The sequence below is a fragment of the Hemitrygon akajei genome, chromosome 6, assembly GCF_048418815.1.
Source record: "Hemitrygon akajei chromosome 6, sHemAka1.3, whole genome shotgun sequence".
Lineage (NCBI taxonomy): Eukaryota > Metazoa > Chordata > Chondrichthyes > Myliobatiformes > Dasyatidae > Hemitrygon > Hemitrygon akajei.
Window position 1 is genome coordinate 182,325,901 of NC_133129.1, and position 22,768 is coordinate 182,348,668.

Genomic DNA, 22,768 nt, shown 5'->3' on the forward strand with positions numbered 1-22,768 from the left:
CATCACTCAACCAGCTGACTTATCTCACTCCTGTACATCTCCTCATCACCATCTGAAATTCTGGCAACAGCAGTTTTTTATCCTTTATCAGGTGCTATGGACTTCACGGTATTAGTCATAGGCATACATACTCATGGTATAACTGCCATGAAAATCCGCTGTTTGTGGCTACAGCACAGTATATTACAAATACAACTTCATTAGCTAGAAGTTTCTTTGAAATTCCTTTGAAGTTTGCGAAGATTCGGCATGACATCTAAAACTTTGACAAGCTTCTATATAAGTGGTGGAGAGTATATTGATTGGCTGTGTCATGGCTGGAATGGAAATACCAATGCCCTTGAATGGGATATCATACCAAAAGTAGTCCATCATGGGTAAAACTCCCAACTATTGAGCACATCTACACAGAGTACAGTTGCAGGAAAGTGGCATCCATCATCAAGGATCCCATCACCCAGGTCATGCTCTCTTCTCGTTGCTGCCAATTGGGAAGAAGATACAGGAGCCTCAGATCCAACACTGCCAGATTCAGGAACGGTTATTACCCCTCAACCATCAGGGTCTGGAATCAGTGGGGATAACTTCACTCAACGTGACTCACCCCATCACTGAACTGTTCCCACAACTTATGGACTCAATTTCAAGGACTCGTCATCTTATGTTCTTGATATTTGTTTCTTATTACTTTTCTTATTATTTTTTTCTTCGTATTGGCACAGTTTATTGTCTTTTTCACATTGTTCACCCTGTTGGGAGCAGTCTTTCATTGATTATATCATGGTTCTTGGATTTACTGAGCATGTCACAAGAAAATGAATCTCAGGGCTGTACATGGTGACGTATATGTACTTTGATAATAATATCACTTTGAACTTCAGAAAGCACTTTGGGACAATTTGCCGCTTAATGCTGCATGTTTATTGTCATTGGGGTAGCACAGTAGCATTGCAGTTAGCGTAACATTTTACAGTGTTCAATTCCCTCCACTGTCTCTAATGAATTTGTATGTTCTATGTAATTTCCTCTGGGTGCTCCAGGCACCATGGTAGTGTAGTGATTAGTGCGACGCTATTACAGCTCGGGATATTAGAGTTTGGAATTTATTTCTGGCGCTGCCTGTAAGGATTTTGTGTGTTCTCCCTGTGACCACATGGGTTTCCTCTGGGTGCTCTGGTTTCCTCCCATAACGTACAGAATATACGGGTTAGTAGGCTAATTGGTCATTGTAAATTGTCCTGTGATTAGGCTAGGGTTAAATAGGTGGGTTGCTGGGCTCGTTGGACTGAGGGGCCTGTTCCACACTGTGTCTTAAATAAAATAAAATATCCGGGTTAGGGTCAGTGAGTTGAGGTCATGTTACATTGGCCACAGAAACATGGCAACACTTGCGGGCTGCCCCCAGCACACCCTCACACTGCATTGGTTGTTGATGCAAACAATGCATTTCATGTATGTTTTGATGTCCATGTGCATAAGAAGAGCATAAATAGAAACTGGCATTGGTCCAGGAGTAGGTCAATAGGACAAGGAAGAATAATAGTTTGGCACAGACTAGATGGGCCAAAAGGTCTCTCTCTGTGCTGTAGAATCTCTATGACTCCATGTGACAAACAAAGCTAATCTTTATCGTTATTTCTTGCAATGTCCAATCATTGATCCAATCAGATTTGAATCATAGCATTTCTATCATGATTTCAAGTTTAAGTTCAAGTTTACTGTCATCTGACTGTACACATTTACAACCAAAGGAAACAATGTTCCTCGGGACCACGGTTTACCCACAAAATGTATATCAACATATCAGTTAATAAAATATAATTCAAATTCAAAATGAATGCGGCAGAGGTAAACAGTAAACATCTGGCTGTCCTGGTGACGAGACCTCGGTGGAGGCAGGGTGTTCATTAATCTCACAGACTGAGGGAAGAATCTGTTACTCGGTCTGGCAGTCCTAGTGGTGATGCTCCTGTACCTCCTTCCTGAAGGTAGTGGGTCAAAGAGATTATAGGATGGGAAGTGGAGATCCTCAACAATGCTTTGGGCCCTTCTTCTTGCAAGAGTTTATCGCAGTTTGTTGCAGGTTTGACTGAAATGTGATGGGATTTAGCTAACATTAGTTTTGTTCACCTGTACGTCAAGATCAATGTCAAAGTTGTGGTTATTGTCATATGTACAGGTTCATATATGCACAGATGGAACGATAAACTTACAATACCATCACAAGTACACAGTACCAGATAAGCAGCATTCACAAGGGAAGCACAGATTATTTATTTATTTAGAGATACTGTGTAGAACAGGCCCTTTCAACCCAACGAGTCACAGTGCCCAGCAACCCACCTATTAAACACTACCCCAATCGTAGGACAACTTACAATGTTTATCATCATCATCATTATGTGCCGTGTCATATGATGTGGGCTATCATGATCTCCTGACCATGATTGTTCTTGGCAAATTTTTCTACAGAAGTGGTTTGCCATTGCCTTCTTCTGGGCAGTGTCTTTACAAGACGGGTGACCCCAGCCATTATCAGTACTCTTCAGAGATTGTCTGCCTGGTGTCAGTGGTTGTATAACCAGGACTTGAGATATGCACCAGCTGCTCATATGACCATCCACCACCTCCCATGGCTTCATGTAAGAACATAAGAACATGAGAAATGGGAGCATTCAATAAGGTCATGGCTGATCAGGCCATGGACTCATCTCCACATACCTGCCTTTTCCCATAACCCTTAATTCCCTGACCCTGATCGGGGGGGCTAAGCAGGTGCTACACCTTGCCGGAGGGTGACCTACAGGCTAGCAGAGGGAAGGAGTACCTTACACCTTCTTTGGCAGAGACATATCTCTACTCCACCAACCATAGACAATCACCATTCAGTGTAACCAGTGCTGTTTGGACTGTGGGAGGAAAGTGGGGCACCCAGAGGAAACTCATGTGGTTCATGGGGAGAGCATGCAAAGTCTTTACAGCTGATGGCAGAATTGACTTTGGAAATGCAATGCCCCAAGCTGTAGTCATGATGCATTAACTGCTACACTGCTGTGGCACAAATTTTATAAGGCAGAACACAATTAGAACAAAAAAAAAACACAAAGACTGATTTAGTGCAAAGTGATCAAAGTTGTCATAGTGTTGCTATATGTGAACAGGCTTGGTTTTGCCATCTCCAATGCACATAAATGGATTCAAAATTCAAGATTCAAGTTTATTTGTCACATGAACATTGAAACTTTAGAAAACTACGTTGTTTAGTCTCAATGACCAACACAGTCCGAGGATGTGCTGGGGGCAGCCCGTCAGTGTCGCCATGCTTCCGGCATCAACGTAGCATGTCCACCGCTTACTAACCCTGACCCATATGTTTCTGGAATGTGCTCACGATCATACATTCTCCCACAGGACACCCACACCGTCACGGGGAGAACTTGCAAACTTGTTCACCTAATAACACATCTGAGGGTGTGCTGGGGCAGCCCACAAGTGTCACCACGTGTTCCCATGCCACCTTAACCACAATGTTCAGCAGAAAAACACAGAACACACCAAGCAACCAAACAACAACAGCAAAAACAAGATCCACTTCCTCTGGCAGCTCATTCCATGTACTTGTCACCACCTATGTGAAGAAGTTACTCCTCAGGTCCTTTTTAAATTTCCCCCCACCGAAATTTATGCCCCCCCCCCCCCCCCCCAGTTTTGGGCTTTGTCTTGGTCATGGGATCGGTAATGGGTTCTTGATGTTTCTGTAATCTTTGCTTTCCTTCTCATCTTACTACCTCCCTCCTCAGTCCACTAATCACCTCCTCAGTCCATCAATCACCTCCTAATCCACCAATAACTTCTGTTTCACTACTCGCCCTCTCCTCTTTTAATTGGCCATACCTTTTCTCTCCTCTTAATACTGATGCAAGATTTCCACACTGAGAAAAAGTCTCTGGATGATCACTCAATCTATGCCTCTTATCGTCTTGTACTCCTCTACCAAGTCACCTCTCATCCTCTTTCTCTCTAAAGAGAAAAGCCCCAGCTCGATCAACCTATCCTTTTAAGATAGGCCCTCTAGTACAGGCAGTATCCTAGTAAATCTTACGTACAAGAGATTCCACAGAGGATGGAAATCCAAAGTAAAATGGACAAAGTACTGGAGGAACTCAGCAGGTAAGGCAGCATCTATTGAGAGAAATGGGAAGTCAACATTTTGGGCTGGCACTCTTTGTCAGGACTGGTTGTCAGCCTGAATCATTGACTCTATTCCTTTCCATAGAAGCTGCCTGACCTGTTGAGCTCTGTCACTATTTTATGTGTGCTATCCCAGTAAACTTCCTCTGCACCCACTCTAAAGCTTCCATAACTTTCTATATTACTTAAGTTCAGTGTACAACAGATCGTTTTTGCTAATTCTGCTGCATAGTTTTTTGGGACGTTTTCCTATTCTCTGTAAATTAGAGTTGCAGATTATAGCAAATGTTCAGTAAGTATAGAGTCTAAAAAAGTCAATACCAGTGTTTTCTTCTTGCAGAGGGAAATTTCAAGTGTGAAGTGTTTTCAGACACCATCACTGGAACACAGTGCTACAATCTGATTGGTATTCTTGACGGCAACATGAACGTGTAAACAAAGGAAAACAATTAAAGCCAGGAGCACTCAGATGTAAAAATATTTTCATTTCAATATTTGCACACAACCCTGTTAAAAAGTTGTTGCCTGCTAGAATTTTAAGTAGTCTCCCTCATCAAATGGGAAAGTTGTGAGTTAGAATATAGAACATAGGACAGAGAACATTGAAGGGTATAGCACAGTACAGGCCCTTCAGCCCTCAATGTTGTACTTAAAAGTTAAAAGTTCAAAGTAAATTTATTAGCAACATACATTTAGGTCTCTATATACAACCCTGAGATACATTGTCGTCTGGGCGCAGTCAATAAATCTATAGAATAATAACCATCACAGAATCAATGCAAAATGGCACCAACTTGGGCATTCAACCAGTGTGCAAAAGAAAACAAATAGTGAAAATATAAAAAGAATGAAATAATAATAAATAACTAAGCAATAAATATCAAAAACATGAGATGAAGAGTCTTTGAAAGTGAGTCCGTTTGTTGTGGGAACATTTAAATGACCGAACAAGGGAAGGTATCCTCTTTGGTTCAAGTGCCTGGTGTTTGAGGGGTAGTAACTGTTTCTGAAGCTAGTAGTGTGAGTCCTGAGGCTCATGTGCCTTCTTCCTGATGGCAGCAGTGAGAAGAGACCATGGATGCTGCTTTCCTGCAACAGCATTTCATTAAGGATGGCAATACAGATCCTCCATCTCTGTCTATGCTTGGCCTGCTTCTCTATTGTGCCCCTGTTATGATTCAGGGTCCTTATCTGCCTGTACGGTATGGTGCCAAATTGTCCTTGGTCTCCTGCATTTCCTCTGCCCTTCAGGGGTCCATTGAAGTGATGCCTTGATGATGGAGTTGGCCTCTCATCTCAAGATGTGCCCAATTCATCTTCAACATACTCTCATGACGGTTGTGGCCATGTCCTCTCGCTGGCACTGAAGCAGCACGGCATGGCTGTGCTGACCTTTTAATCTACTCCAAGATCACAAATCCTGGCTATGCAACCACTGACACCAAGCAGACAATCTCTGATGAGCAACACACACAAAGTGCTGGTGGAACACAGCAGGCCAGGCAGCACATATAGGAAGAAGTACAGTTGGCATTTCGGGTCGAGACCCTTCGTCAGGACTAATGGAAAAAATAGATAGTAAGAGATTTGAAAGTGGGAGGGGGAGGGGGAGATACGAAATGATAGGAGAAGACAGGAGGGGGAAGGGATGAAGCTAAGAGCTGGGAAGTTGATTGGCAAAAGGGATACAAGGCTGGAGAAGGGGGAGAATCATAAGATGGAAGGCCTTGGAAGAAAGAAAGGGAGAGGGGAGCACCAGTGGAAGATGGAGAACAGGCAAGGAGTTGTTGTGAGAGGGAGAGAGAAAAGAAAAAAAAAATAAAAATAAATAAATAGGAATGGGGTAAAAAGGGGAGGAGGGGCATTAATGGAAGTTAGAGAAATCAATGTTCATGCCATCAGGTTGGAGGCTACGCAGATGGAATATAAGGTGTTGTTCCTCCAACCTGAGTGTGGCTTCATCTTGACAATAGAGGAGGCCATGGATTGACATATTGGAATTAAAATCTGTGGCCACTGGGAGATCCTGCTTCCTGTAGCAGACAGAGCGAAACCACACTCAGGTTGGAGGAACAACACCTTATATTCTGTCTGAGTAGCCTCCAACCTGATGGCATGAACACTGATTTCTCTAACTTCCATTAATGCCCCTCCTGCCCTTCTTACCCCATCCCTATTTATTTATATATATATATATATTTCTTCTTTTCTCTCTCTGTCCCTCTCACAATAACTCATTGCCTGCTCTCCATCTCCCTCTGGTGCTCCCCTACCCCTTTCTTTCTCCCTAGGCCTCCCGTCCCATGATCCTTTCCCTTCTCCAGCTCTGTATCCCTTTTGCCAATCAACTTCCCAGCTCTTAGCTTCACTCCTCCTCCTCTTGTCTTCTCCTATCATTTCAGGTCTCCCCCTCCCCCTTCCACTTTCAAATCTCTTACTATCTCTTTTTTCCATTAGTCCTGACGAAGGGTCTCGACCTGAAACATTGACTGTACTTCCTCCTATAGATGCTGCCTGGCCTGCTGCATTCCACCAGCATTTTGTGTGTGTTGCAGCTTGAATTTGCAGCATCTGCAGATTTTCTCGTGTTTGTGAATCTCTGAAGAGTATTGATGATGACTGGGGGTTACCCGTCTTGTAAAGATGCTGCCCAGAAGATGGCAATAGCAAACCATTTCGGTAGAAAACTTTGCCAAGAACAATCGCAGTCATGGATAGATAATGATCACCCATGTTATATGACATGACACATAACAAACAAATTAACTGTATCTGCCTCTACAACTTCCTATGGCAGCTCGTTCCATATATGCATTACCCTCTGGAGGATAAAAGTTGCCACTCATGCCATGGTGTATGCTCACAACGACTGATCCCAGGTGTGGAGGAACAGCAGACTCCGTCACCGTGAGCACTGGCTATGTACAACTCAGTCCATGTGCGGAGGAACAGCAGACTCTGTCACTGTGAGCACTGGCTATGTACGACTCAGTCCACGTGCGGAGGAACAGCAGACTCTGTCACCGTGGACACTGGCTACGTACGACTCAGCCCACGTGCGGAGGAACAGCAGACTCTGTCACCGTGGACACTGGCTACATACAACTCAGCCCATGTGCGGAGGAACAGCAGACTCTGTCACCGTGGACACTGGCTACGTAGGACTCAGCCCACGTGCGGAGGAACAGCAGACTCTGTCACCATGAGCACTGGCTACGTACGACTCAGCCCACGTGCGGAGGAACAGCAGACTCTGTCTCGGTGAGTCAGGAGTGCAGGGATGATGGACTCCCCATGTAGAGACAGAAACAAGAGGTTATACGTATGAGTACCGAGCATCGGAGGCATGACCGAGTGACCCCATGAGACAAATCATTCTTCACACAAGGACTTTGACAACAGCGCTGACCGAGAGTCCCCATTAAATAATCATAGAATGCGGAAAACCCGTGCCAGTCACAATTAACTTGACAAGATTAAACAAGAAGAACACAGGCTTAATGACTCTATTTATGATAAAGATTAGTAAATACAGGTGCTAGAGAAACCTAGAAGCCCAACGTTCTACGGCTTGCTGCAGAGATCCCCATGAGACCTCAGAACCCCTTTAAAGCTTTCACCTTCTACCGTATACTTTTGAAGAGAAGGGAGGAGAATGGGGTTGAAAGAGAAAATGGATCAGTCATAGTCAAATGCAGAGGAGGTTCAATGGGCGAAATGGCCTAATTCTACTCCGATGTCTTGTGCCTTATGGTCTTCTGTCCTCCAGGTTTGGACTCCTCTCCTCTGGAAAAATTACTTTGACCATCCACTAATCTATGCCCTCTTTTTATAAACACCTCTATCTAAGTATATAGGTATAGATATATAAATTAAATAAATAGTGCAAAAATAATGAGGTAACAAAAACAGTGAGATAAATAAATAAATAAATAAATAAACAAGGCCATCCGCTGGTCAGGGTTGACCATGGATGTTGTGTCCTAGCTGTCTACATGATACCCAAGCCGGGGCAGTACGATATGGAGACAAGCTGTTGCCCATGCAACAGGCTCCCACTCTCCACACAGCCGATGAATCCAAAGGAACAACAGAGATTGATACAGTTTGACACCAGCGACATGGCAGGAGTTGTCAATCAGCGTTGAACTCAATGTAGGACTGTCTTAGGGACTCCAGCTCTGGATTTTTCTTCAGGGTTTACAACCGAAACCTTCCCCATGAGTGGGTATAGAGGTAAGACAGCAGAAATTTGAGATCAGAATTTTCCTTCTCCTAGATGAGCTGCAAACCACGGTTGATGAGCCTCATTTGCCTGAAGTGACTGGTTTTAATGCACCAGTGCCCTGCCTTTGCCTTCTCCTCTGTCAGCGGAAATGATTCTGTTGGACTTAGCTAAGTCGCACGTGAAGGCCAGGAGCTGGACTTAGTTGTCAGGGGCTATTTGAGGTGCACGCCATTGGGAGCATTTAATAGTTAGTGGGAGCTCATCCCCAATACCACCCCCTGTTATAACAATGTTAATTTCTTAAAAAAGTAAAAACATACAAACATAAATACATGGTGGTGGCAGTGATAGTTGTCCATCATGTCCAAAACTGCGCAGTAAAGTTTTTAAAGCCATTGCAATGGGGCAGTTCCACTCTCTCAACCTCTGAAGTCCAGGTCCAGCGGTACGAATAAAAGTCACAAACTGGGCATCTTCCTTAGTTTCAGTGGATGACCATGACATCTTCCTTGTCCTGTCCTTCACCTTCCATGGAGCATTGCAGTACGACTTTCCTGGCCATTGGCTCTCACCTGGTCTGCCAGAGCTGACTTCACATGCTAGGACAGGCATGACCTTATCCCACTAGGGTTTGAGGCCACTGGTTTCGCCCGTATGTCAAAGTGGTGCACTGGGGTGTGGCCCCAAACAACTACTTGGACCTACAGGTGAGAACTGAGTGTCTGGTGGGGACCGAGGGTGAGTGAGCAGCCCCAGAATGGATATGACAAGCCCCTTCACCAGAGAAGCTACCCCTACCTGGACCCTCCACACACCCCTCACAAATAAGTACATGTTCAATAGTTCAGTTTAATATCAGAGAATGTACACAGTATACAACCTGAAATCCTTGCTCTTCCCAGACAGAGAAATAAAACAAAGAATGAATGGCAGGAAAAAGTTAGAACCAAAAAGCTTCCCTCCCCACTCCCACCTACAAGCTACAGCAAAGCATCAAATCTACCCCCCCCCACTTGTTCTAGCAGAAAGCATCCCCCCCCCCAGCACCCACCAAGCAATTGCAAGCTCCCAAAGACCAACAACTAGAGTCCATCCCGACACCTCAGCTTCTCAACAGGCCCTCCCTCTCACTAACAAGGGAAAGAGAGATGTCGCTCCTGCTACAGAGAGAGGGGTCCCAAGAGCTTGCTGTTCCAGTGTTACAGTCTACACACTTAAATACGTGAGTGCATACATGTTTGAATTTAAAATTCCCCATATATAGATAAATAAATACTTACACACATACATACATAAATACGAGCATGTTCATGCAATCGTGGTGTCTCTGGATCAATGAACCAAGACTTAGGTTGCTAGTCTAGTAACATAACTATTATACCAGGTATGCCTCTTATGTGCTTTGTAGAGGGAGGTGTGTGGCTATCACCTATCGTTTCCATGACAGGCAGAACACCCTGCACAGTCATCTCCGCCTTCCTTTCCTTGCAAACCGCCCTGCAACGCGTCGATAAGGACAGGATCCTGCATGACGAGATTAAAAATGTTTGCGAAGCAGATTACTGTGGGAAAATGTTCAGAAGTGCCTGAATCAAACTCTTGAGACTGCAGAACACAGAAACTTAAAACAGCTGCATTTTAATGAGTACCAGCTAAAATATTTTATGTGATCTATCCAGATGTTTCAGATGTGGTTTTACATTCTGCCTAGTGCCCTTCATTGAGGTCATAACTGAGGCAATAAATTCTGAATTGTTCCAAATTTAATTGCCAGAAATTTAAAAGAATGAGTGTACAATTAAAGGAATAATCCTCTATGTTTTGTTTGTACATATGATATAAGTTAATTCCTCATTTCCTCTGGACTGTATGGCTTTGCATACTCCTTCAGAAGGCAACCGAGAGTCAACAATTATTACTAAGGGTTTGGGTTACTTATAGCTCTGTTAAAATAGTATTCCTTCCCTAATACATGCTAGTGAGCCAGATGGATTATTAATGTTAATCCTGTAGTTTCCTGGCCAAAATTATCAATCCTACGTTAATTGAGATTTATTTAACAGAATTACACTTCGCCATCTGCTGCAACACAGTTCAGACCTACGTTATTAGAATAAATCTCAGTTACTTCTCCCTGCCAGTTTTCACTGGCCTCCTTGCTCTGGCCACCCTCACAGAGTGAAGCAATTTCCGGACATGTACTCTGTCAGGCCCTCTATGATGTAAAAAAGATTCACGATTCAAGATTCACGATTCAAGATTGTTTAATGTCATTCCCAGTACCCAAGCATAAATGAGAAGGAAATGATTGTTGCTTTGGATCCCATGCAGCAAAAACTAATGCAATCAGATAAAGAACACAACATTTAAAAAAGCACAATAAATATAAATACAGAAGACAGCCAATATACATAGATTGATTCTATGCCCATAAAGGTTCAAAGTTCAAAATAAATTTATTATCAAAGTACATAAACGTCACCATATACAACCCTGAGATTCATTTTCTTGCAGGTGTTCACAGTAAATACAAGAAATATGATAGAATCAATGAAAGACTGCTCCCAACAGGATGAAAAACAGCCAATAAGATTGGGGCAGAGAGGGAAATGGATCAGCTATGATTAAATGATGGAGCTGACTCGATGGGCCAAATGGTCTAATCTTGTTCCTTTATCTTATGGTCTTATATACATAGATTGATTGTATGTCCATAAAGTGACATTAGGTACAGGAGTGTCTCTATGTAAACTGACTCTGACAGGAAATGATAAAGTAGTGGTGTTTGGAGGTGTGGAGGGGTGGGTTGGTGTGTGGAGGGGTGGGTTAGTGGGTGGAGGTGTTGATCAGCCTCACTGCTTGGGGAAAGTAACTGTTTTTGAATCTGGTGGTCCTGACGTGGATGCTGCGTAGCCTCCTCCCTGATGGGAATGGGACAAACAGTCCATGAGCAGGGTGGGTGGGATCCTTCATGATATTACTAGCCCTTTTCCAGTAGAACATATGGTAATCAGAAAATGGTCAGATTACCTGTTTCTCTTAATGTGTTGGATTATTATTGGTAGATTTAGATTCAGTTTGATTTATCACATGTGCAGTGCTGGGGTGGCTAAGTCCTTTGCACTGTACTGTATTTGTCAGTGTGGAGTGGAGATTGAGTTTGTAAATCTAGTGGGAGCAAAGGCTGTTGGAAATGGTGAGAGTGGAACGTCGTGGGAGGGATGTGGGACAGGTGGCAGAGAAGGAGTATTGGGGTGGGGTGGGGGAGTTGTGTGGGTGCAGACACACCCACCCCTGAGACACCAGGCAAGGTCATTTAGATTCCAAACAATTGGTTTATTGATCATTACAGAATGTCTCTCTGGTGCTTCCCACTCCCTCCCTTCTCCCTTCCCCTTTTCCCAACCATGATACCCCTCCCCCTGCCTCCTTCCCACTCTCAGTCCACAATAGAGACCCCATATCAGAATCAGCTTTATCATTACTCACATATGTCATGACATTTGTTGTTTTTTGTGGCAGCAGTACAGTGCAATACATAAAATTATTGCAGTACTATGAAAATTTTTTAGGCACCCTAGCTGTATATACAGTCTGTGCCTAAGGCTTTGGCACAGTTCTGTACATTGAAACAAGCGGTGAAATGTGTCAGTTGTATTAACAACCACCACACCCAATGATGTGCTCAAGTATGTGTTGCCAAACATTCCAGCACCAACATTGTAATGAGATACAGTGAAAAGCTGATGCTTTCTGGTCCATCCAGACCAGTGATAGTGTACAGAAGTGCTTTGAGGTGGTGAACGGGGAAAACGAATGCATTTGCAGAGAAAGTGCAGTGCAGGTGTGCGAGTAAAGGGCACGTGCCATGACAAGAGAGGTTGGGACATCAAGAGTTCAACCACTCACTTCGGTGTACGAGACCTCTGATAACATTGGGATTGAAGCTGTCCTTGAGGCTGGTGGTACATGTTCTCAGACCTCTGCGTGGTAGGATGGGGGAGAAGGGAGGATGGCCAAATGGGAGGGATCCTTGATTATGCTGGCTGCTTACCAAGATAGTGGGAATGTAGCGGAGTCAACAGAGAGGAGGTTAATTTGCACGATGGTCTGGGCTCCCTGCAGTTTGCTGAAGTCTTGGACAGAGCTGTGCTACCAAGATCTCATTGCTAACAATGCAGAATAAAATGTAACAGCTCAGAGAAAGTGCAGAGCAGGTAAACAATAACGTGCAAAATCAGAATGAGGTAGATTATAGGGTCAAGACTCCATCTTTTCCGACAAGAGGTTTGTCCAGTAGTGTTATAACAGCCGGGTAGGAGGTGGGTTGTGGCTTTCAGGCTTTTGTATCTTATACCCGGTGGGAGAGAGGAGAGAATGTCGGTGGTGGGTGGGTCTTTGGTTATTCTAGCTGCTTTTCTGAGGCAGCAAGACAGAGGTAATGCAGGTTTCTGTGATGTTCTGAGTCGTGTCCACAAGCCTGCGGTTCCTTGCTGCGCAGGCCGAGACAGTAGTTGCCGTGATGTATTCAGACAGAATGTTTTCTACGGGCATCGGAAGAAATTGGTAAGAGGTGAGTGGGACATCCTGAATATCTTGAACCTCTTGAGGAAGTTGGTGAGCTGTCTTAGCTGTGGTTTAATACCTTGTCAGAAAGACGGTCCTGACTGCAGAGCCTCAGTACTGTATGGGAGTGGCAATGTGGATTTTTGTGCCAAAGTCTCTGGAGTGAGATTTGAACTCACAACCTGCAAATCTAGAAAGGGGGTGCATCCGTTGTGATTCAGCTGATAGGAGAATGGAAAGTATTGTACAGAGAGTTTTTTATTTTTTGCACTGATCTTGTTACTATGCGCTTTCATCAAACACTAAGTCTCACATTAATGAGGATCCCTACCACCCACAATCTCCTTGACCCACAGCCATCAGGAAGGAGGTACAGGAGCATCAGCACTAGGATTGCCATACTGGGTAACAGCTTCTTCCCTCAGGCTGTGAGACTAATGAATACCCTGCCACCACCGAGATCTCATCATTAGGACAGCAATCTGTTTATTGCTTACCTGTTGCACACTACATGCATCCTGAATTGTATTTTATTACCTTATTTGTGGTAATATTTTTGTTTATGTGCTGTGTGTGATATATGCTTTGTGGATGCACCGTGGTCTGGAGGAACGTTGTTTCATTTGGTTGTATATATGTACATCAGATGACAATAAACTTAAACCTCAACTTCAACTAATCTTTCCTACTTTCTCAGTCCCCGAATCAGATGGCGGATCCCCAAGAAAGGATTAGACCGCTAACCAGCCTGGATCACCCAAAGAGCCCCTTTTACGACCCTGAGGGTGGACCCATCATACCTGTGGCCAGAGCTGTCATTGAGAGAATTGCAAGAAAGGTAATATGAATGTGTCTTGGGATAAGGGTACCTAAGGAACTGACTTCAGCTTAAGCACAGTTTATAAAACAGCCACAAACTTGTTCAGGGGTGTTGGAAGCGCAATCTCACAATTTTACGAGTTCAAGGATATCCTAAAGACACAGTGTTCAGTTTGACGGAGTTTCTCCTGTCTGAGCTCTGAGGCCCTCTGTTGGTCGGGATTGACCATGGATGTTGTATCCCAGCTGTTTATGTAATATACAAGCCTGGGCAGTACGATATGGAGAGCAATCTGATGTCCGTGCAGAAAGCACACCCCCCCACCCCACACAGCTGACGAATCCAAAAGAACGGCAGAGATTGATACAGTTTGGCACCAGCAGCCTTGCAGGAGTTGCCAGTCAGCATTCAGCTCAATGTAGGACAAGCCTAGGGATTCCAGCTCCAGATTTGTTTGTGTTTTAATTCTTGCCTGTGTGACCTGAACCTTTTTTGTAAAGTCCCCAATAATCTCTCCGCAGGGGGAGCAGTGTAACATTCAGCCTGATAATGTGGACGATATTGTGGCAGATCTTAATCAGGAGGAAACGGATGAAGGTAATTGCATTGTGGGTAATTAATCCTGGCAACATTGTCCGATTCTATTGAAAGTAAGTTTATTCTAGATTAATTCTGTCAGTGAATTGAATTTTTCCCTTGTGTTGTTTCTTCTCTAAATGTCAGTGCCTATGGCTTTGAACTGTGGTATGGCAATTTTCCGCACAAACCAATGAGATGGAGGACAGGAAAATGAGGGGTGATCTTGCAGAGATGTACAAAATTGTAAGGGGCATAGATACAGCCTTTTCCCAAGGTTACGGAGTCAAGATCCAGGGAGCATATCCCTCTCTCATCCATTTACCTATTCAAACTTCTCTTAAATGTTTCAAATTGAACCTTACATCTACCTCTTCCACCGGCAGCTCATTCCACACTTGCGCCATCCTCTGAGTGAAAACGTTCACCCTCAAATTCCCCTTATATATTTCACCTTTCACCCTTAACCCCACGACCTCTAGTTTTAGTCTCAGCCAACTGCAGTGGAAAAGCCTACTTACACCTGCTCTCACTACACCGCTCATAATCTTGTGTACCTCTATAAGATCAACCCTCATTCACCTGTGGTGCAGGGAACAAAGTTCAAACCTATCTAACCTTTCACTATAACTCAGGTCCTCAAGCCCCAGCATTCTTGTAAAACTTTTCTCTGCGCTCTTTCAAATTTATTGATACCTTTCTTATAGGGAGACCAGAACTGTACATGATACTTCAAATTTGGCCTCAATAGTGTCTTACACGATTTCAACATGACAACCAGCTCCTATACTTTATGAAGGCTAAAGTGCAGAATAAACCTCATTCTGCCACCCTATCTACCTGTGATGCCACTTTCAGGAAAGTATAAATCCGTATCCCATTGTCTTTTTGTTCTATCACACCCCTCAGAGTCCTACCGTTTATTGTGAGGTGAAGGGGTGTGGCAAGAGCTGCCAGGTGATAGGTGGATCCAGGTGAGGAAAGATGATAGGCAGATGGGTAAGGATGGAGAATGGGAATAGAATCAGAAAGTGGGAGCTGATTGGTGGATCCAGGTGGGGGGAGATGTAATAGGCAGATGTAGAGAGGAGTGAATGGGAATAATATCAGAAAATAAGAAGTGAAAGGTGGATCTGGGTTAGCAGGGATGATATGTAGATAGATAAGGATGGAGAATGGGAATAGAATTAGAAAATGGTAGGTTGTAGGTAGACCTATGTGAGGGGAATGACAGGTGTCTACATTGACAAACTGATAGGGGCCAGATTTCTCATCTTTTCCTTTAACATCATGATCTCCCTTCATTTTCTGAAGTCTCTGCTTCATCCCAAGAAAAATCACTCAATTTAGTCTCTGCCTAAATTCACAAAGATCAATTTGTAATCATCTATAATTAATCAGTTGTAATCCTTGTAAATCTGTAATTAAAAAGAGAGAGCAGCCAACTGCTTTCACATGAGAACAAATGAGTCCATTTGCACCAAACCCACTTCTTATAAACACAAGATATTCTGCGGATGCTGGAAATCCAGAGCAACACACGCAAAATGCTGGAGGAACTCAGCAGGTCGGGCAGCATCTGTGGAAATGAATAAACAGCCAACATTTTGGGTTGATACTCTTCATCAGGACTGGAAAGGAAGGGGGAAGATGCCAGAATAAAAAGGTGGAGGGAGGAGTGGAAGGACAAGCTATAAGGTGATAGGTGAAGCTAGGTGGGTGTGAAAGGAGTGATAGAAGAAGCTTTGAGATGTGATAGGTAGAAAAAGCAAAGGGCTGGAGAAGAAGGAATCTGATGGGAGAGGACATTGAACCATGGCTGCAAATGCTGGAAATCCAGAGAAACACACACAAAATGCTGGAAGAACACAGCAGGTCAGGCAGCCTCTATGATTTGGACCAAGACCCTTCATCAAGACTGGATTTTTTTTATAAATTTCCTCACATTCTGAACAAGTTATCTGCTTAACAAAATATAACTGAAAGTTTTGAGTGACAGTGAATTACTTTTCTTCACATTCTATCCTTGTTTGAGTTCAACTAGGGTAATTTTGAATAGATTGCATTAAGGCCTTACTTGAGAGTGTGACGCCCAACTAGGTTTGGCTATTCCAATTTCATAGATCTACAACACAACAAAAGTATCAAATAAATGCTATCAGAAATATCTCTAAATTATTAGGGAATGCAATGAACTAGTTCCAAACATTGAGCGACCTCTATTAAAGGAAGAACGTGTCAGTCTTCACTTCTAAGCATGAAATTAAAAATCAGGAGTTTCAGAAGAGATCTTAAAGCAGCATTGCCCCACATATAAATGAACAGTGTATGTAGCTCTATTCTATAATGTTATACAAAGTGTTATAGTATTGAGTATAGCAGCTAGGTTGTTATGTTGACATTGTATGAGATACTGGTGAGGCCTAATATGAAGTACTGTGTGCAGTTTTGGTCACCTGCCTACAGGAATTAGGTAAGTAAGACTGAAAGAGGGCAAATAAAATTTACAAGAATGCTGCAGTAATTGGAGGACCTGAGTTATAGGGAAAGGTTGAGTAGGTTAGGACTTTATTCCCTAGAGCGTAGGTGAATGAGAGGACATCTTATGAAGAAGCACAAAATTATGAGGGGTATAGATAGGGTAAATATAAGCAGGCTTTTTCCACTGAGGGTGGTTGAGACTAGAACTAGAGGTCATGGGTTAAGGGTGAAAAGTGAAATGTTTAAGAGGAATATGAGGTGGAACTTCTTCACTCAGAGGGTTCTGAGAGTATTGAACAAGCTGCCAGCGGAGGTGGTGGACACAGGTTTGATTTCAACATTTAAGAGAAGTTTGGATAGGTACATGGATGGGAGGGGTATGGAGGGATATAGCTGCAGGTCGACAGGACTAGGTAGAGTAATAGTTCAGCATGGACTAGATAGGCGAAAGGGTCTACTTCTGTATTGTAGTGCTCTATTATGAACTGAGCAATCCGGTTATCATCTCCTGACAACTAATTGTATTACCATCTCTGAATCCCTCACTGTTAATACCCCTGGAGTTACCACAAACCAGACTCTGAACTGGACTAGATACACAAGAGCAGGTCAGACCTTAGGGAAATTGCAGAGAGTAACTCAGCCCATAACCTCCAAAAGACTGTCCAACATAGAGTCATAGAGCACTACAACACAAAAGCAGGCACTTCAGCCCATTTAGTCCATGCCGAAATTAGTCCCACCTGGACCATAGCCCTACATACCCCTGCCATCCATATACCTATTCAAACTTCTCTTAAATGTTGAAATCAACCCAAATCCGCCACTTACGCTGGCAACTTGTTCCACACTTACACCACCTTCAGAGTGAAGAAATGCCCTCTCATGTTTCCCTTAAATAATTCACCTTTCACCCTTAACCCTTGACCTTAAGTTCTAATCTCACCCACCCTCGGGGAAAAATGCCCGTGTGTGTTTATTTATTTATCCACATCTCATTCCATACCTCTACTTTAACATCTAACATATCATTTTTATTAGTTATAATTGTTAAATGTTGTTTTATTTATTTACTTATCTTGAAATACATAGCAGGTCAGGCCCTTCCGGCCCAACAAGCTGCAATGCCCAGCAACTCACCTATTTAACCCTAGCCTAAGCACAGAACAATTTACAATGACGAATTAACCTATTAACCATTCCGTCTTTGGACTGTGGGAGGAAACCTACACACTTAAGGGAAGAATGTGCAAACACCGGAATTGAACTCCAAACACCGTAACACCATGAGCTGTATTAGCGTCACTCTAACCACTACACTTTCGTGATGCCTCCTATCTATACCCCTCATAATTTTGACCTCCTCCTTAAGATCTCCTGTTGTTATTCAATGCTCTATGGAATGAAGTCCTAACCTATTCAATCTTTCCCTATAACTCAGGCCCTCAAGTCCCAGCAACATCCTTGTAAACTCCAGTAGGTGTCAGCGGTCAGTGCACGTGGGTAATGGTACCTCTTTAACCCTTTGGCTGCAGATGACACTCCAGAGACTTGTATCTACTCCAACTGGTCTCAGTGGTCGGCCTGCAGCTCCTCAACCTGTGAGAAGGGGAAACGGATGAGACAGAGGATGCTCAAAGCCCAGCTGGACCTCAGCGTGCCCTGCCCTCACACTCAAGATTTTGAACCATGCATGGGACCAGGTTGCCGTGACGATGGTAAGGCTTTACAGCAAATGTACATGGACAATGTGCGGGGTGAATCAAAGGAAATTTCTAGCTCAACGTTCAATATAAATTTATTATCAAAGTATATATATATGTCACCATATACAGCCCTGAGATTCGTTTTCTTGTGGGCATTCACAGTAGATACAAAATAACACAATAGAATCTATGAAAAATTACACTCAAAGATGGCCAAACAACCAATGTGCAAAGGAAGACAAGCTGTGAACAAATACTTTAAATAGTAAATAAATAATACTGAGAACATGTATAAATAATCCGTCAATGTGAGTCCATAGGTTGTGGATTCAGTTCAGTGTGGAGGTGAGTGAAGTTATCCCCCTCTGATTCAGGAGCCTGATGGCAGTGGGGTAATACTGTTCCTGAACCTGGTGGTGTGGGCCCTGAGGCTCCTGTACCTCCTTCCTGATGGCAGTGAGGTAATACTGTTCCTGAACCTGGTGGTGTGGGCCCTGAGGCTCCTGTACCTCCTTCCTGATGGCAGTGGGGTAATACTGTTCCTGAACCTGGTGGTGTGGGCCCTGAGGCTCCTGTACCTCCTTCCTGACGGCAGTGGGGTAATACTGTTCCTGAACCTGGTGGTGTGGGCCCTGAGGCTCCTATACCTCCTTCCTGACGGCAGTGGGGTAATACTGTTCCTGAACCTGGTGGTGTGGGCCCTGAGGCTCCTGTACCTCCTTCCTGACAGCAGTGGGGTAATACTGTTCCTGAACTTGGTGGTGTGGGCCCTGAGGCTCCTGTACCTCCTTCCTGACAGCAGTGGGGTAATACTGTTCCTGAACCTGGTGGTGTGGGTCCTGAGGCTCCTGTACCTCCTTCCTGATGGCAGTGGGGTAATACTGTTCCTGAACCTGGTGGTGTGGGCCCTGAGGCTCCTGTACCTCCTTCCTGATGGCAGTGGGGTAATACTGTTCCTGAACCTGGTGGTGTGGGCCCTGAGGCTCCTGTACCTCCTTCCTGACGGCAGTGGGGTAATACTGTTCCTGAACCTGGTGGTGTGGGCCCTGAGGCTCCTGTACCTCCTTCCGGACGGCAGTGGGGTAATACTGTTCCTGAACCTGGTGGTGTGGGTCCTGAGGCTCCTGTACCTCCCTCCTGACGGCAGTGGGGTAATACTGTTCCTGAACCTGGTGGTGTGGGCCCTGAGGCTCCTGTACCTCCCTCCTGACGGCAGTGGGGTAATACTGTTCCTGAACCTGGTGGTGTGGGCCCTGAGGCTCCTGTACCTCCTTCCTGACGGCAGTGGGGTAATACTGTTCCTGAACCTGGTGGTGTGGGCCCTGAGGCTCCTGTACCTCCTTCCTGACGGCAGTGGGGTAATACTGTTCCTGAACCTGGTGGTGTGGGCCCCGAGGCTCCTGTACCTCCCTCCTGATGGCAGTGGGGTAATACTGTTCCTGAACCTGGTGGTGTGGGCCCTGAGGCTCCTGTACCTCCTTCCTGATGGCAGTGGGGTAATACTGTTCCTGAACCTGGTGGTGTGGGCCCTGAGGCTCCTGTACCTCCCTCCTGACGGCAGTGGGGTAATACTGTTCCTGAACCTGGTGGTGTGGGCCCTGAGGCTCCTGTACCTCCCTCCTGACGGCAGTGGGGTAATACTGTTCCTGAACCTGGTGGTGTGGGCCCTGAGGCTCCTGTACCTCCTTCCTGACGGCAGTGGGGTAATACTGTTCCTGAACCTGGTGGTGTGGGCCCTGAGGCTCCTGTACCTCCCTCCTGATGGCAGTGAGGTAATACTGTTCCTGAACCTGGTGGTGTGGGCCCTGAGGCTCCTGTACCTCCCTCCTGACAGCAGTGGGGTAATACTGTTCCTGAACCTGGTGGTGTGGGCCCTGAGGCTCCTGTACCTCCTTCCTGATGGCAGTGGGGTAATACTGTTCCTGAACCTGGTGGTGTGGGCCCTGAGGCTCCTGTACCTCCTTCCTGACAGCAGTGGGGTAATACTGTTCCGGAACCTGGTGGTGTGGGCCCTGAGGCTCCTGTACCTCCTTCCTGATGGCAGTGGGGTAATACTGTTCCTGAACCTGGTGGTGTGGGCCCTGAGGCTCCTGTACCTCCTTCCTGATGGCAGTGGGGTAATACTGTTCCTGAACCTGGTGGTGTGGGCCCTGAGGCTCCTGTACCTCCCTCCTGATGGCAGTGGGGTAATACTGTTCCGGAACCTGGTGGTGTGGGCCCTGAGGCTCCTGTACCTCCTTCCTGACGGCAGTGGGGTAATACTGTTCCGGAACCTGGTGGTGTGGGCCCTGAGGCTCCTGTACCTCCCTCCTGATGGCAGTGGGGTAATACTGTTCCTGAACCTGGTGGTGTGGGCCCTGAGGCTCCTGTACCTCCCTCCTGATGGTTGAGGGGTAATAACTGTCCCTGAACCTGGTGGTGTGGGCCCTGAGGCTCCTGTACCTCCCTCCTGATGGCAGTGGGGTAATACTGTTCCGGAACCTGGTGGTGTGGGCCCTGAGGCTCCTGTACCTCCCTCCTGATGGCAGTGGGGTAATACTGTTCCTGAACCTGGTGGTGTGGGCCCTGAGGCTCCTGTACCTCCTTCCGGACGGCAGTGGGGTAATACTGTTCCTGAACCTGGTGGTGTGGGCCCTGAGGCTCCTGTACCTCCTTCCGGACGGCAGTGGGGTAATACTGTTCCTGAACCTGGTGGTGTGGGCCCTGAGGCTCCTGTACCTCCTTCCTGACGGCAGTGGGGTAATACTGTTCCGGAACCTGGTGGTGTGGGCCCTGAGGCTCCTGTACCTCCCTCCTGACGGCAGTGGGGTAATACTGTTCCGGAACCTGGTGGTGTGGGCCCTGAGGCTCCTGTACCTCCCTCCTGATGGCAGTGGGGTAATACTGTTCCGGAACCTGGTGGTGTGGGCCCTGAGGCTCCTGTACCTCCCTCCTGATGGCAGTGGGGTAATACTGTTCCGGAACCTGGTGGTGTGGGCCCTGAGGCTCCTGTACCTCCCTCCTGATGGCAGTGGGGTAATACTGTTCCGGAACCTGGTGGTGTGGGCCCTGAGGCTCCTGTACCTCCCTCCTGATGGCAGTGGGGTAATACTGTTCCTGAACCTGGTGGTGTGGGCCCTGAGGCTCCTGTACCTCCCTCCTGACAGCAGTGGGGTAATACTGTTCCTGAACCTGGTGGTGTGGGTCCTGAGGCTCCTGTACCTCCTTCCTGACAGCAGTGGGGTAATACTGTTCCTGAACCTGGTGGTGTGGGTCCTGAGGCTCCTGTACCTCCTTCCTGACAGCAGTGGGGTAATACTGTTCCTGAACCTGGTGGTGTGGGCCCTGAGGCTCCTGTACCTCCCTCCTGACAGCAGTGGGGTAATACTGTTCCTGAACCTGGTGGTGTGGGCCCTGAGGCTCCTGTACCTCCCTCCTGATGGCAGTGGGGTAATACTGTTCCTGAACCTGGTGGTGTGGGTCCTGAGGCTCCTGTACCTCCTTCCTGACAGCAGTGGGGTAATACTGTTCCTGAACCTGGTGGTGTGGGCCCTGAGGCTCCTGTACCTCCCTCCTGATGGCAGTGGGGTAATACTGTTCCTGAACCTGGTGGTGTGGGCCCTGAGGCTCCTGTACCTCCCTCCTGATGGCAGTGAGGTAATACTGTTCCTGAACCTGGTGGTGTGGGCCCTGAGGCTCCTGTACCTCCTTCCTGATGGCAGTGGGGTAATACTGTTCCTGAACCTGGTGGTGTGGGCCCTGAGGCTCCTGTACCTCCCTCCTGATGGCAGTGAGGTAATACTGTTCCTGAACCTGGTGGTGTGGGCCCTGAGGCTCCTGTACCTCCTTCCTGACAGCAGTGGGGTAATACTGTTCCGGAACCTGGTGGTGTGGGCCCTGAGGCTCCTGTACCTCCTTCCTGATGGCAGTGGGGTAATACTGTTCCTGAACCTGGTGGTGTGGGCCCTGAGGCTCCTGTACCTCCTTCCTGACGGCAGTGGGGTAATACTGTTCCTGAACCTGGTGGTGTGGGCCCTGAGGCTCCTGTACCTCCTTCCTGACAGCAGTGGGGTAATACTGTTCCTGAACCTGGTGGTGTGGGCCCTGAGGCTCCTGTACCTCCTTCCTGACAGCAGTTGGTTAATACTGTTCCTGAACCTGGTGGTGTGGGCCCTGAGGCTCCTGTACCTCCCTCCTGACGGCAGTGGGGTAATACTGTTC

At 46.0% G+C, this 22,768-nt stretch overlaps 1 protein-coding gene across 1 annotated transcript in view; it reads left to right on the forward strand.

Annotated features, from left to right (window-relative positions):
* The window catches only part of LOC140729737 (spondin-1-like), a 328,115-nt gene that overhangs the window by 285,790 nt on the left and 19,557 nt on the right, over window positions 1-22,768 (forward strand). The window contains exons 9-11 of the mRNA XM_073049880.1: window positions 13,683-13,823; window positions 14,327-14,402; window positions 18,398-18,580. Coding sequence (XP_072905981.1) covers window positions 13,683-13,823; window positions 14,327-14,402; window positions 18,398-18,580 — 400 coding nt within the window. The remainder of the gene's footprint in view (window positions 1-13,682; window positions 13,824-14,326; window positions 14,403-18,397; window positions 18,581-22,768) is intronic.